The 13,263-nt window shown below is 35.9% G+C and overlaps 1 protein-coding gene across 1 annotated transcript in view; it reads left to right on the top strand.

The window, feature by feature from the left end:
* The window catches only part of ATRNL1 (attractin like 1), a 490,222-nt gene that overhangs the window by 65,755 nt on the left and 411,204 nt on the right, over positions 1-13,263 (top strand). The window contains exons 8-9 of the mRNA XM_086752524.1: positions 4,945-5,200; positions 10,905-11,088. Of these exons, the coding sequence (XP_086608650.1) occupies positions 4,945-5,200; positions 10,905-11,088 (440 nt within the window). The remainder of the gene's footprint in view (positions 1-4,944; positions 5,201-10,904; positions 11,089-13,263) is intronic.

Raw genomic sequence — 13,263 nt, forward strand, 5'->3', positions numbered from 1 at the left:
TAGGGAAAAGAGCCTGTCCATAGTCAAAAGAACTACTATTTTGGCCATCTGTTTGGAATTCAGTGTGGAGTGTGTAGAAGAGTTACTTTGGTATACTCTATAGTCTGGTGACTAGGACTTATCAGACAAGTGGGTGCTCTTACTTGCTGTTCTGGTAATCTTGTTGGGTAACTTCCTTGCTCTGTTTTAGGTTTTTGCTCACTGTAAAAAGCTCCTCTGAAGGGATTTGAAGTCTTCTTAAAATTACTATGCAAAAAATTGTTGATATTGTTGGGGCATGATTTTTCAGGAATTATCAAGTACACAGCTGACATGGAACTCAGGAATGTGAGACAGCTGAAGTAAACCATACTGGATCAATGGTCATTTTTGTCATTTTTTAAAAAAAAAATCTTTTTACCTCTATTGAAATCAAATATTTGTTTACCTATCTTGTGGAAATTCTCTGGGTTACTTTGTAGATTTTTATGAAACTTTGAATGCATAAATCACCATGTTAATTTATGATTACTCACTTAAAGGAGGATTTATTTTTGGATTTGGAGCCTTTATGAATTTACAGAAATTAATGATTTCATGTAGATCCTGACTTTCTTTGTTACTATAACTCTAAGGATAAATGCACACTCAAAGATTTTATTATCTTTTGGATTTCTAAAACAATTCTGCCCTTAAACTATAGAATTCAGACTGTTAAGCTAATTTTAATTTACCAGAACTCTATAGATCTTTCCTGTGTCATCTGTTTAGTGACACTAAGTAAATTTGCAAAGTTTGGGTTTTGTTTTTTTTTTAAGAAAAGTATTTTTGCTTTCACTGTTTGGATGTCATTCATGATCATCCAATGGCTTATTTTCGTTACTGTTTGTAATAGAAAATTAAATAAGGAAGAGGCTCTCCAGAGATTTGTTTTCATGGGATCACAAAGAATAGTTCAGACTGGAAAGGACCTTTGGAGATCATTTTGACCAGCCTCTCTACTCAGGGCAGGGTCAGCTACAGCAGGTTGCTCCAGACATTGTCCAGTTGGGTTTTCAGTATCTGCAAGGATATTCAATTCCATGTCTCCAAGCAACCTGTTTCAGTCTTTGACCATCCTTACTGTAAAAGTAAATGTTTTTTTCTTATATTTAAATTGGGTTTCTTGTAATCCAGTTTATGCCTATCACCTATCTGTTCACTGGATAACACTGACTCCCTCTTTTTTTTTACACTCTTCCACCAGGCATTTAATTTTACTTGAATTATTTGGTTATTTAAAAAACACATTCCCCAAAGATGATGATGATATCAACAAGGCGAAGAAATTAAGAACAACTTTACTGCTTTAAATTGTCTTAATTCCTTCAACAAGCTTTCCAAATTGTGGCAGTTGACTTTCTCCTGTATTTGATCTATTCTCTGGTTTCCATTTTGGCTAGCTGAAATATTTGTGTCAATCATTACTCTATAAGAGAAATACTAGATCAAAGAAATGTTTTCTTCTCTTGAGAAATGTGATTTAACACCTTAATGTGTTTTGTTCAAATCCTGGCTTTGGTCTTATTCCTGCATTCGCTGTCATCCGCTCTGCTCAATATGCAGTCAGCTATTTACAGGTCAGATACCTTTTGTCATCTTTCTTTGTCATTATAGTTCATCAAAAATTTCTACTGAAATAATTTTTTTTCTAGGGAAAAAAAGGTGATTTGAGTTGTAAAGTTTTGGGTTCACTGAAACTAATAGGAGCTATTTTGTTGGCTTGCACCTGAACAGTTGCCAAGAATCCAACTGATGTTGATGTTGATGGGAATGTTGTGAATGAGTGAGCTGCCTACCTGCGTGGTTTACAGCAATAAATTTATCATTTTTTGCTGGAATTCCCTACTAAACAGGAGCTCTGAATTACAAGTTCAGTATACTTTTATACTTCAATTTGCATATGGCAATATTTATATGAATTTTTCATTTAAAAACCACAAGATTTTAAAAGGTGTCTGTAACTTCTTAGGTAATTTTATTAATATTAAGTAATATATCTGAAATTACCAATTAATTTATTGAGTAAATAACTCACATTCACTATCTGCCAGTGTGATTAAAAGTGTTGCTTTTGATGTGAGATGTGAAAGTTTTAAAATATGAGTGTGCTGGATGTCTTACGTCTTCTTGGTGCTTATCTCCCTGTTTAGTTACCTGTTCCTTGGGCAGTCTGCATCTTGGTCTTGTCCCTACTCTGGACAGAAGAGTACAGTTTTTAACATCTTTCGTCTGAGCCAGATTCTTGACACTTTTTCCTCACTAATTTCACAAGGACTCTGTTAAAAAATTATTGTTGTTTTTAATCTCATTCCTTTTGTGGTATACTGTCTTATAAACAAATACCTAGTATTCTTTATTAATTTAAAGGTCAGCAGTTCTTGTGTCCTAGCACTCTTGAAATCTATCTTGTGTATTGTGTCTGTCAGAAAGCCTCACCTTTAGCATATAACTTGATTTATACTTAGTTTATAAGTAAATTATTAAGATGGTATAAGTTTATAAGAGGATTCCTTATTTTATTTCACAATCCTTAAGCTGCTCAGGACTGTTTGCACTTGATTGCTTCCTACAGTCTCTTCCTAATATCTTCAGATAACTGTCCACCTTTATGTGCCTAGGATGTTGCTTTTTCCTGTATAAATATTTTAAAATTCTGCATTTCTTCCACTGACTTCGGTCTGTGAACCTGCCTTTCTGCATGTTCAGCTGATCATCACTAACTTTTAAAGTGTTTTTCAGCAGTACTAGGAGCTTCCTGGTTTTCAAACAGCCCTCAGCAAAGCTTACTTAAATATGTTTTTGTGGTTGATAAAGCAATTGTCATGACCTTCTTGTTGTTTTCTCTGTGAATAGTCTTCTGTACAGGATCTGCTGTGTCATTTATGAAGATTGCTTCTCACAAAAGTGTTCTTTTATCTGAACTTGGAATCATTTAGGCAGAACTGTGAGGGTAACTTTCTTACTGTCAGCTGAGTAATCATTTCGAAGTTCATGGAGCTCTTTAGGTCACCTTTTTTTTGTCTAGTGTCTTTTATTCAGTGTCAGAAATCTTTTTTCAAATACTGTTATACAGCACCTGCAACTCCCTAATTAGCTCCCTCTTTCTGCTGTAGTCTGTTATCTGCATTTAAAAATAAATAAATAGTCTACTATGTTAGCAATGCTGATTTGCCTTATGAGATCTACGTGGGAGTGTGATGAATGAGCCGTATACAGTCCTTTTAAGAAGAATATTTATTCAAACCTGCAAACCAGGACAAAACCATTCATTTGGATCAGCGTACTGTCTTCTTACAGCTTTTGTGGGACTTCACCAAGCTCTTAGAAATGTTGTTTATCTCATAGGAAAAGTGTGGGTTCAGATACATATATCTAATCCTACTACAAATTCATGCTGAAGGATGCGAACATCTTTTGTTCAAACACCACCAGTCCAAACTCATCTGTAAGAGAGTGTCATCGCATAGGAGCAGCTTTAAATTCTAAGTCAAGAAATATTTACCTCCTCAATGAAAAAATAGTTTAAAATCTTGCAGAAATTTCAAGTGTACTCTTGAAGACAGATCAAACAGTTTGGTCAATTGTTTACTGACTAATGTTTCTGAGTAATCAGGAAGTTTTTCTTGTGGTCCAGAACTCTGTTTACCATCCACTGTAGGTACATAGACAGTGTTAGAACCCTCCCAAGCCTTTGTTTTGCTGGGCTAAATAGACTGTCATTCTACTGATAATCTATATTTTACATCCCTGCCCGTTTCTGTTTGTATTTCTTGAAGTGTATAATGTTAATTCCATGCAGTTTATATTTCTATTTAGATCCTGTCAGCTCATTATACAAAAAAAATTTGAATTTTCAAATTTTCAGTATTCCATGCCCAGCAAAACATTGCCAAATGTGCTAAGCCTGCAGCCTTTTTTTTTTTTTAACCAGGTAAAATTAGATTTAGGTTAAACTCTAGAATGTTACATTGTAGTATGCAAAAGACAACTGCCAACTGTACAAACACCATGCAGATGGGATGCAGAATGTATATGTTTCTGGTATGTCCTAGCAAAGACTGAGTATCATTCTCAGAACCAGAGGGAGTTTTTTTCTGTCCAGGATAAACTGTCCTTGAGCCAGTCTGTGAAGCCAACAAGCTGGAATTTGTTCTGTGACTTTTTATACCGTGGTCTGCCACTCTAGATGAAGGTTGAGATTTAATAGGATTTCCTTTTAGTTAATATTTAAATAAATCATTACTTGTCAAAAGAGATGGCATTGCTCTTTTAGTTATGTGGTTCATGAAGACTGGAAAAATCTGTTTTGCTTCCCTTTAAAAGAACTCAGAGTAACCCCCTATGGGGTTTGATTTTAGCCTGTGTACCCAAGAGGATGCTATACACACGTTGTCCCTTTTCTCTGTGCTCTGATGACTGTGAAGTTTCTCAGGACTGAAGTTACTTTGCTGTTAATAGAGGATGTGCTCTCTTGTGCATGCGCTGAATGAAATCCCTACAGACTGAGTGTGTAGAAAATCACATTTTAGTTCTGTGAACTGTTCCTTAAGAAAACAATATAGTATCCTTTCTGTTTAGTTTTTTTTTTTTTTAAATAGAATGCTGTGGTATGAATTAGAAGAGCCACATAATTAAAGTTTTTCTGCTTGAAGTAATCTGGTTGAGATTTATTTTGGTGTCATTGTTATGGCTGGGTTTATTTTTCAGAGAAATAGTCTCCTTATTATCATTGGTTTAGTTTAAGCACCATTATCTGGGATTAGTGTCTGCTATTGAGCTGGTTAATGTAGTATTAGTTAAATGTGAAGATCTAAGTCAGTGTTCAGTTATGAAACATTACACAGCACAGAAGTATGGAGTTGAGATGTTATCTTTCTGTAATCCATTATTTGCTTTCTATTCTCTCCCTTCCAATTTTTACAGGAAGACATCTACATGTATGGAGGCAAAATTGAAACAAATAATGGTAATGTTACTGATGAGCTGTGGATTTTCAACATACACAGTCAAACATGGAGTACCAGAACTCCTGCAGTACTCGTACATGGCCAACAATATGCTGTTGAAGGTCATTCAGCACACATAGTAGAGCTGGACAGCAGAGATGTGGTTATGATTATCATTTTTGGATATTCTGCCATATATGGATACACAAGCATTGTACAAGAATACTCCATCAGTAAGTTGCTTTCAAATAATTTTTATCATGTACTACTAAAAAAAAAAAATTCTGTTTTTTTTTTTTTAAGTGGAGAACACTCCTGTTTTCAGAAAGAAAAACATGTATTTTGCAAAATAAATAAAACCTCATATTTTTTCCTTTGAATTATGTAGATCAAGTATCCTGTTAAGCAGTAGCATTTCATACGTTTAGAGTGTAATGGCTTTGGCTATGTGTTATTGTGCACATGGCTGTGGTATCCCAAAGAGGGTAAAGGCTGAAACCAGAAGTTCCACGCAGTAATTGTTGTGTTGAAACGTAGTGTGGCGATAAGCTTAGAGTAGGAGAAAGCACTTATTTCTCTAGCAGATATTATATGTCTGAATTATTCTAAAGTTTTTATGTCTCCTTTCTGAGATGATAATTTTATCACACGCTAGTGAGAAATTTAGTTTCTTTTTTGTCACTTGCATCAATTGTAAAGTAAACTTGTAACGATGTAGGGTATTACTGTGGAAACCCATTGAGTTTGGTGGGTCTGCTCACGTGATGAAGGATCATTGGTGCATGCAGTGCTTAGCAGAACGGGGTCTATAGGCTGTAAATGAACCATTTCTACTGTGGGTAATTCATGTTTCATTTTACTTCATTGCATCTCCCTCCTTTCCCTCCCCTCTAACCTAAATGAATTTTGTGGCAAATTTTCCCCAATTCTGTGTCAGCTGTAGCATTTACAGTTTTGCAGCTGTAGGATCATTTTTAACCATAAAATTCCAGATGGTGTTTTGAACTGAGGATAACTAGTTTTTTTGGGGGGACTTCAGCAGCTCAGAATCCAAACTTAAAAGACATAGGAAGTGGTAGAAGTTTTGCTGTGAATCCACCTGAATAGGAAAGAAACCATATTACAAAAACGGGCTTCTGACGTTACGGAAAGAAAAATTAGAGTCTCATTTTCTCAGTCTCTGCTTTCTTTTAAAACGTACAATGCCTTAACCTTTCAAATCATACTGCTTTATTCTTTCTAAATGTTATCAACCATGGTTTTTAGTTCTAATGAAAGCTATTTTTCAAGCATTTACCAGATGCCTACTGAAAGAGAGAGGCATAGAAAGAAACCTCTAGTGATCCAGTCCTGTTAATGAACTTTGCTTAACGTGATATGTGGAATTCTGGTGTTAAAGCCTTCTGACCCTGATTTCTATGGGGTCTGGGTCAAGAAATGTCTAAAGAAGTTTTAATTATTTGTGGATTCCCTAGATTTTGACGTAGGTATGTAGTTCCTATTTACAATACATGTGAATCACATGTGTGCATGGTCTGAAAATTACTCTGACATTGATTATTGAAGAAAGTAATTTCTATCAAAGTTAAATAAGTTCTGGAAAAATTGGACATGGTTTGCAGACAGATTTTCACCGTTCAAAAGTACAGGAATTTATTTCTACTCCAAGGATATGGTGGTTGATGCAGAAACAGAAGAGCTTCCTGTTGTCCTTTCTTGCTATACCTAGACTTACGACTTTTGAGGAACCAGTAAATCCTGGTATGGGAATTATGTGAATGGTTTTACTAACTTCAACCATAAAACTTTTCTGGGTTACTCCCCAGGGAAATTTATTTCCCTTTAGGTTAGCAGTACCTCATAAACCTTCTAAGAATCTCAATGTGAGTCTCAAGGTGAATATAATAATGGTGTTTTGTTTTAGCTGAGGTTTGTAAAAGCTTCTAATGTATGAAGAAGCTTCTGAATAAGTCTTCTGTGACTTGACTTTATTTTCTTAGAAGACAGAAGTTGGTTTAGATTCGCGTCATATCTCTTTTTTAGGCTGAATTTTTTTTTTTTTTTTTTTTTTTTTTTTACAACTTTAGAAGTCAATTATAGGTTGCTTTTGATGAAAAGTGTTTATTTAAAATAGCGTTGAAAGACACGGCCCAATGATGTAAGATGTGTTTCCTTTCTTTTGTATGTTAGAATAAGCTTCAGTTTTTCTAAAAAAAAAAAGTTGAGTTTTGTCACTGCAATGAAATTAAGATGTCACACTGAGATGCTTCTTGAACATTTTGTTCTCTTTATCTAATCTGTTCCAAGGTTATATTGTGGTAAGGATAGATCAGGCCAATGTATATACCCTTCCTTGGATTTCTTAGTGGATTTATTAGTGTATTTAAAAAAAAATTCTTTTTGAAACATCTTTTTAGGAACAACTTAATCTTAAAATGCTATTTTAATTATTCTGTTTTGATTTAAAAATTATTATTGCTCAAATTTTCATTTTTGTCTTGATTTGGACGTCCTAATCAGTTTCATACAGAGAAATGTACTGGAAAAAAAAGGAAAGAAATAGATTTTGTCTCTTATTTCACTTGTTTTGCGTTCTTTGATATGATGTTACATCTTTGGATGTGATTAATTTCATGTGAGCAAAAGGCTGTAATGTATCACCTTGTCCATAAAAAAAATCAATGCTTTTAAAATGTAACCACCATATTTTATAATTCCTTTAAAAAATATATGAGGATTGATCTTAAACAGGTTGTGTTTTGTTCACAATGCCATTGGAAAATTAGTTATAATTTTAGTGACCAGGCATCTTCTAATTCATAGCCTACCTTTATCAATTATGAGTTTATATTAACTTGTTTTCTGGGTGATACATTTTTTAATGTAAGCAGCTCGTCTCCCTTTTTGGAATTATCTTTTAATTATAGATACCAATCCTCCCTTTTGCAAGACTAATTAAGGCAACCTCATCTATTCTGCTGTCATTCTAATAGTTCATCTCTGTACCTTTTTCCACAAGGAGTTAATCACTCTTGAACACGGATGACTAGAAAAGCCTGTGGTATATTTTAGGTGAGATTTCACTGCTGCCTGACTAAAAAACCTTAATCCTACTTTATTGGGAACACCTCACTTGGTATCTGGTAAAATGACATTTGTACTGCATCTATGAGAAAGTCATTAATGCCTTATAGACTTTCTCAGATGAAGCAGTGCTCCTACTCATTCTTTTCAGTCATTATCAACTAATAGGCTTCCATTTAATAGAAGTTCGTGTTGCTAATTCCAGTGCACGATATCTTTAAGTTATTGTGGAATTTTGATCCATTTTTTCCAGTAGCCAAGATCATATGGTTCATTCTGCATGTTTTTCTGCTACCTCTGTGGATTTATAGTGTCCAAATTTCTGCAATTATTACATTTAAAATCTGTGACTGTGTCATAAATGCACCCGTTCTGTTTCTTAAGAAGTCTTCCTAGTAATCTCAGCACCTCTCAACATTGTTCATTGCTATTTCTTTTTTGGTGTCGAAATCTCATTCCTTTATAATGACTTGTTTACCAGTTTCACATTGTGACACTAGAGTAAGGACATTACTGAAGCCCAGATAAGGAGAACACCTACGCTTCCTTCTGTAGATTATTGTTTTTTAGGTAAATGTGATGTAGATGGTTTGGTACATTTGTATTGCCCAGTGAAACAGTTTGCCATTATTTCAACATTTTTAGTTATAGTTTTATTTTAAAAACCTTTGTTTTAAACCTTTGCGTATTACTGAGGCGAGATTAAGGTCTGTCATTGTCCAGATCTTCTCTCCTCCCTCTGATCTTTAATGTCAGCACTCTGGTTGCTTTGGTAACATCTAACCAGCTTTGTTTGAAATGCCTTGCTATGGAGCCTGCATTTTCACTTGCTGTGTCTGTCAGAATTTTGGAAAGGATTCATACCCTCAGCTTCAGTACATTAAATTGAGTTTAGCTTCTATCTCAGATGTAATTTCTTTTTCTGTTTACATGTTTTTTGCAGATGCCTCCCTTCTTTCTTTTCTTTCACTTGATCAGTCTCTTGGAAATGGTCACCGTAAAGCTGGACGTAAAGTGTGTGGTTCTGTTTGACAAAGGTGACCAGAATATTGCAGCCTGTAACTGTGTCCAACTGTTTAGTATCCAACAGATTTAATTACCTGAGGTTATCATAGTGATTTCCCTAAGCATTTAAAGAGAAACTTTATGTGGTAGAATTCTCTAGACGATTACCCAGATGTTGAAAAATGTCAAATTACAAATGAAAAGTAGAAGCCCCCATTACTGGAATATTTTCTTTTTTTGTGTCTGCCCCGCCCCCCCGCCCCCCCAAATAATGTTCCATTACTCTATATATAAATAATGTAAATGTGTCAGATATAAATAGTGTGTTACACAAATATTAGCATTCATACACACAGAAAAAAATTGGTACAAGTCTTCCAATTTAATCTATACTTTATAACTTGCTATAAGCACTTTTTACTGAGAAAAGTAACTTGCTTATATAGGCAGTGTCTGGAAAACATCTAATGAAAGTGTAATAGCCACAGTAATAACTGAATGTCCTCAGTCTTTTCACTGTAAAGAAGAATCTGGAGGGAAAAAAAACGTAATCTTGGACTACCTATGTAATACCAGATAAAAATTGAAGTGGAATTTAAACTGACTTTCATGTGAACCAAGGTGTGTGGTGTTGTGTGCTAGTCTTGGATAAATAACTTTATAATGGCAGCCAGTTTAAGTTAAGAATTAGGAGACTGCTCCATTTTGGACGTTCTTGTCCATACTTTCTGTTCTTCTGATATAATCTTCAAGAGGCTGTAAGTGAATTATTTCTTCCATTTCACATCCATAGAGCTGGCTGCCTAATCATCATAGACTCTCTTGAATAGACTAGCTTCTACAGGAAACATGTACCTCCTGACCTGCTCTTTTTTTGTGGCTTATGTCGTCAGCTGCCAAAATGGAGGGGAAAAAAATGGAAATTTCAGGGCCACAGGCAACAAGAAATCTCTTAACCTCTCTGTATTTTTTTATTGCTATGGTAAAATAGTTTCCACTTTTGTTTTACTCTTCAGTCATAAGAGTCACAACTATTGTGAATGGTTTTATTTGGTTTCTCTGTGCAGTTATTAATGATGTGATGTAAAATGTGACTGTAAGTGCCAGTTTAATGAGCTGCTATCAAATGATCATTTTATGAGTTTTTGGCAATTGAGTAGGTATATTTGCAGTTAAATAACTAAGAAACAGTAGTTGGAAACTGATTTTTAGCTCAATAATTTTACAGTTTACTAGTAAAGTGTCTGTCTATATCCATGTGTACTTTGAGCTACCTTATGGTTACATGCTTCTCAACTCATAGAAGTTCAGTTTCTGCCAGGCTTCTTCAGACAGTTTCCCCATGACTGAGTACAGATGTTCCTAATGCAGCTGAAGTAGCTGGAGCACTGAATTCTCATCAGCTGTCTCTGATGCATTTTGGAGACCTCTGTGATTAGAAATCTATGAATCTATGATGGGAAAAAGTTAAGGTTGAAAGAGAATTAATTGTAACTCTTAATTTCAGATTTTCCAAAAGATTTGGGGTTTTTATTTTTTGTTTTGTGTGTGTGCTGAACTCATACCTGGGAGAGTATGAGAGTATGAGCCTGCCGTTTGTAACAATGATGTATTTGTGATTTAATCAAGAATAGCAGATAATAGTCTAATAATGTCGTTATCCATTTGCAGGTATTTTGATGTTATCCATTTGCAGGTATTTTGATCCCTTGGTATTAAATTACTTCTTAAAACAAGTCCCTAGTTATTGTTGCATTTATAATGATAGTGAAAATGACTTTATATACTTAAAATTCCTAGTATTGTGTGTTAGCAATAGTAAGCCTTAAACCTATGTCTTTGTTCCAGGGTCTAATTCTTGGCTCGTACCAGAAACAAAAGGAGCAATTGTGCAAGGTGGATATGGCCATACTAGTGTCTATGATGAAATGACAAAATCCATTTATGTCCATGGTGGATATAAAGCATTACCTGGCAATAAATATGGATTGGTGGATGATCTTTACAGATATGAAGTTAATACTCGGACGTGGTAAGTGCAATTTATAATGTAGGAAACTAAGTTACTTCTTAGTGAAAAAGAAAACGTAAGCATAGAGTAAGGTAGACTAAGGTTCTAGTAAAGTCATGTAGGCACTTCCATATCCCTTGCATGTTGAAGAACAGTACATCTTCTGCAACAAAATGGAAGAGTTGCAGTGAGGCATTAGACTTCAACCAGCGGTTTCATGGAGCTACATATCGAAGGAATGGCAAGGAGAAAGCTTTGCACGTTACACAAATTAAGGAAAGGTTCTCCTATCCAGATGTAAGTAGCATGCAGAAAGAATACATGCGTACTGTTTCCACATACTATGAATATACTGCTGATGCACATTCAATTACTTGTTATATAAATAAGTGGAGAAATCTAAAAACTGTGGAAGATTAGGAATTGAAGATAAGGAATTGGCTGGATGGCTGCACTCAGTGTCATGGTCAATGGCTTGATGTTCAAATGGAGACTGGTGATGAGTTGCCTTCCTTGGAATATTGGGATTGACCCTGTTTAACATCTTTGTTGGCGACATAGACAGTGGGATAGAGTGCACCCTCAGCAAGTTTGCTGGTGACACCAACCTACGTGGTGCGGTGGACAAGCTGGAGGGGAGGGATGCCATCCAGAGGGACCTTGACAGGCTGGAGAGATGGGCCCGTGCCAACCTCATGAAGTTCAACTAGACCAAGTGCAAGGTCCTACACATGGGTCGAGGTAATCCCAAGTACAGATAGAGGCTGGGTGGAGAATAGATTGAGAGCAGCCCTGAGGGGAAGGACTTGGGAGTGCTGGTGGATGAGAAGCTCAATGTGAGCCGCCAATGTGCGTTTGTAGCCCAGAAGGCCAGCCACATCCTGGGCTGTATCAAAAGAAACGTGGCCAGCAGGTCGAGGGAGAGGATTCTGCTCCTCTATTCTGCCCTGGTGAGACCCCACCTGGAGTACTGCATCCAGTTCTGGAGCCCCCAAAATAAGAAGGAGATAGACCTCTTGGAGTGAGTCTGGAGGAGGCCACGAAGATGATCAGAGGGCTGGAGCACCTTTCCTGTAAGGACAGGCTGAGGGACTTGGGGCTGTTCAGCCTGGAGAGGAGAAAGCTCCAGGGAGACCTTATAGTGGCCTTCCAGTGCCTCAAGGGGGCTTATAGGAAAGATGGAGGGAAACTCTTCAGCAGGGCCTGTTGCGGTAGGATGAGGGACAATGGTTTTAAAACAGAGGGAGGTAAATTCAGACTGGATATAAGGAAAAAACTTTTTACACTGAGTGGGGTGGAACACTGCATAGGTTGCCCAGAGAGGTGGTGGAGGCCCCATCCCTGGAAAAATTCAAGGCCAGGTTGGATGGGGCTCTGAGCAACCTGATCTGGTTGGAGATGTCCCTGCTCCTTGCAGGGGGGTTGGACTAGATGACCTTTAAAGCTCCCTTCCAGCCCTAACGATTCAATGATTCTATTATTGTTCAGAAATCTATCAGAAATAAGAGAGAAAATTCCTGGTGTTGTATAGGGATCCTTAGTTATTAATGTTCTTCGTTTTTCTATTTTTGTCAGTTCTTGTCTCTCAAGTTTATTGTAACTTATGAATGCTATTTATGTGTTATGTATAGCAAGTGGCCTTACATATTTTTTTCTTACCTTAGAGATGATTAGAGATCAAGAACTATTTCTTGGAACACTTTATTCTTGCAATTTAATAGCTGTATTGAGCACTAATGGCTTAACTTTAAGCACACAAGACTTGCTCTCAGATGTTGGAAACATAGGTTTGATTTTACTCTTGATTTCTGAATGCCACTAACTCATGGCACTAGAAAACATTATTACAATAGATTTTTGTCCCTTTTAATGTGTTTTTAAATTGCTAGAATTTTACTACCCTCTTACTGTACTCTGTTCTTGGAAGAAAGTGATACTGTATCCCTTGAAGGTCTGTTCAACAATATAATAATAATTATTGGAATATTTTTATTCATTATTCACATAAAGCTAGTAACAAGTGCTTCTATCTGCTCTATACTAATGTAGTATTTTCTGTAGCTTGCAGGGAGCTTAACTCTTTTGTTTCATGAATATTACACTGGAAGTCAATTGTACTATAGAACTGAAAATTGACTGAGAAGATGTGGTAATGACACTTACATAGTAATAAAATCTTCGTTTACTGTATCTGTG

This window comes from Chlamydotis macqueenii, chromosome 7, assembly GCF_036417535.1.
Source record: "Chlamydotis macqueenii isolate bChlMac1 chromosome 7, bChlMac1.mat, whole genome shotgun sequence".
NCBI classification, from domain to species: Eukaryota; Metazoa; Chordata; class Aves; order Otidiformes; family Otididae; genus Chlamydotis; species Chlamydotis macqueenii.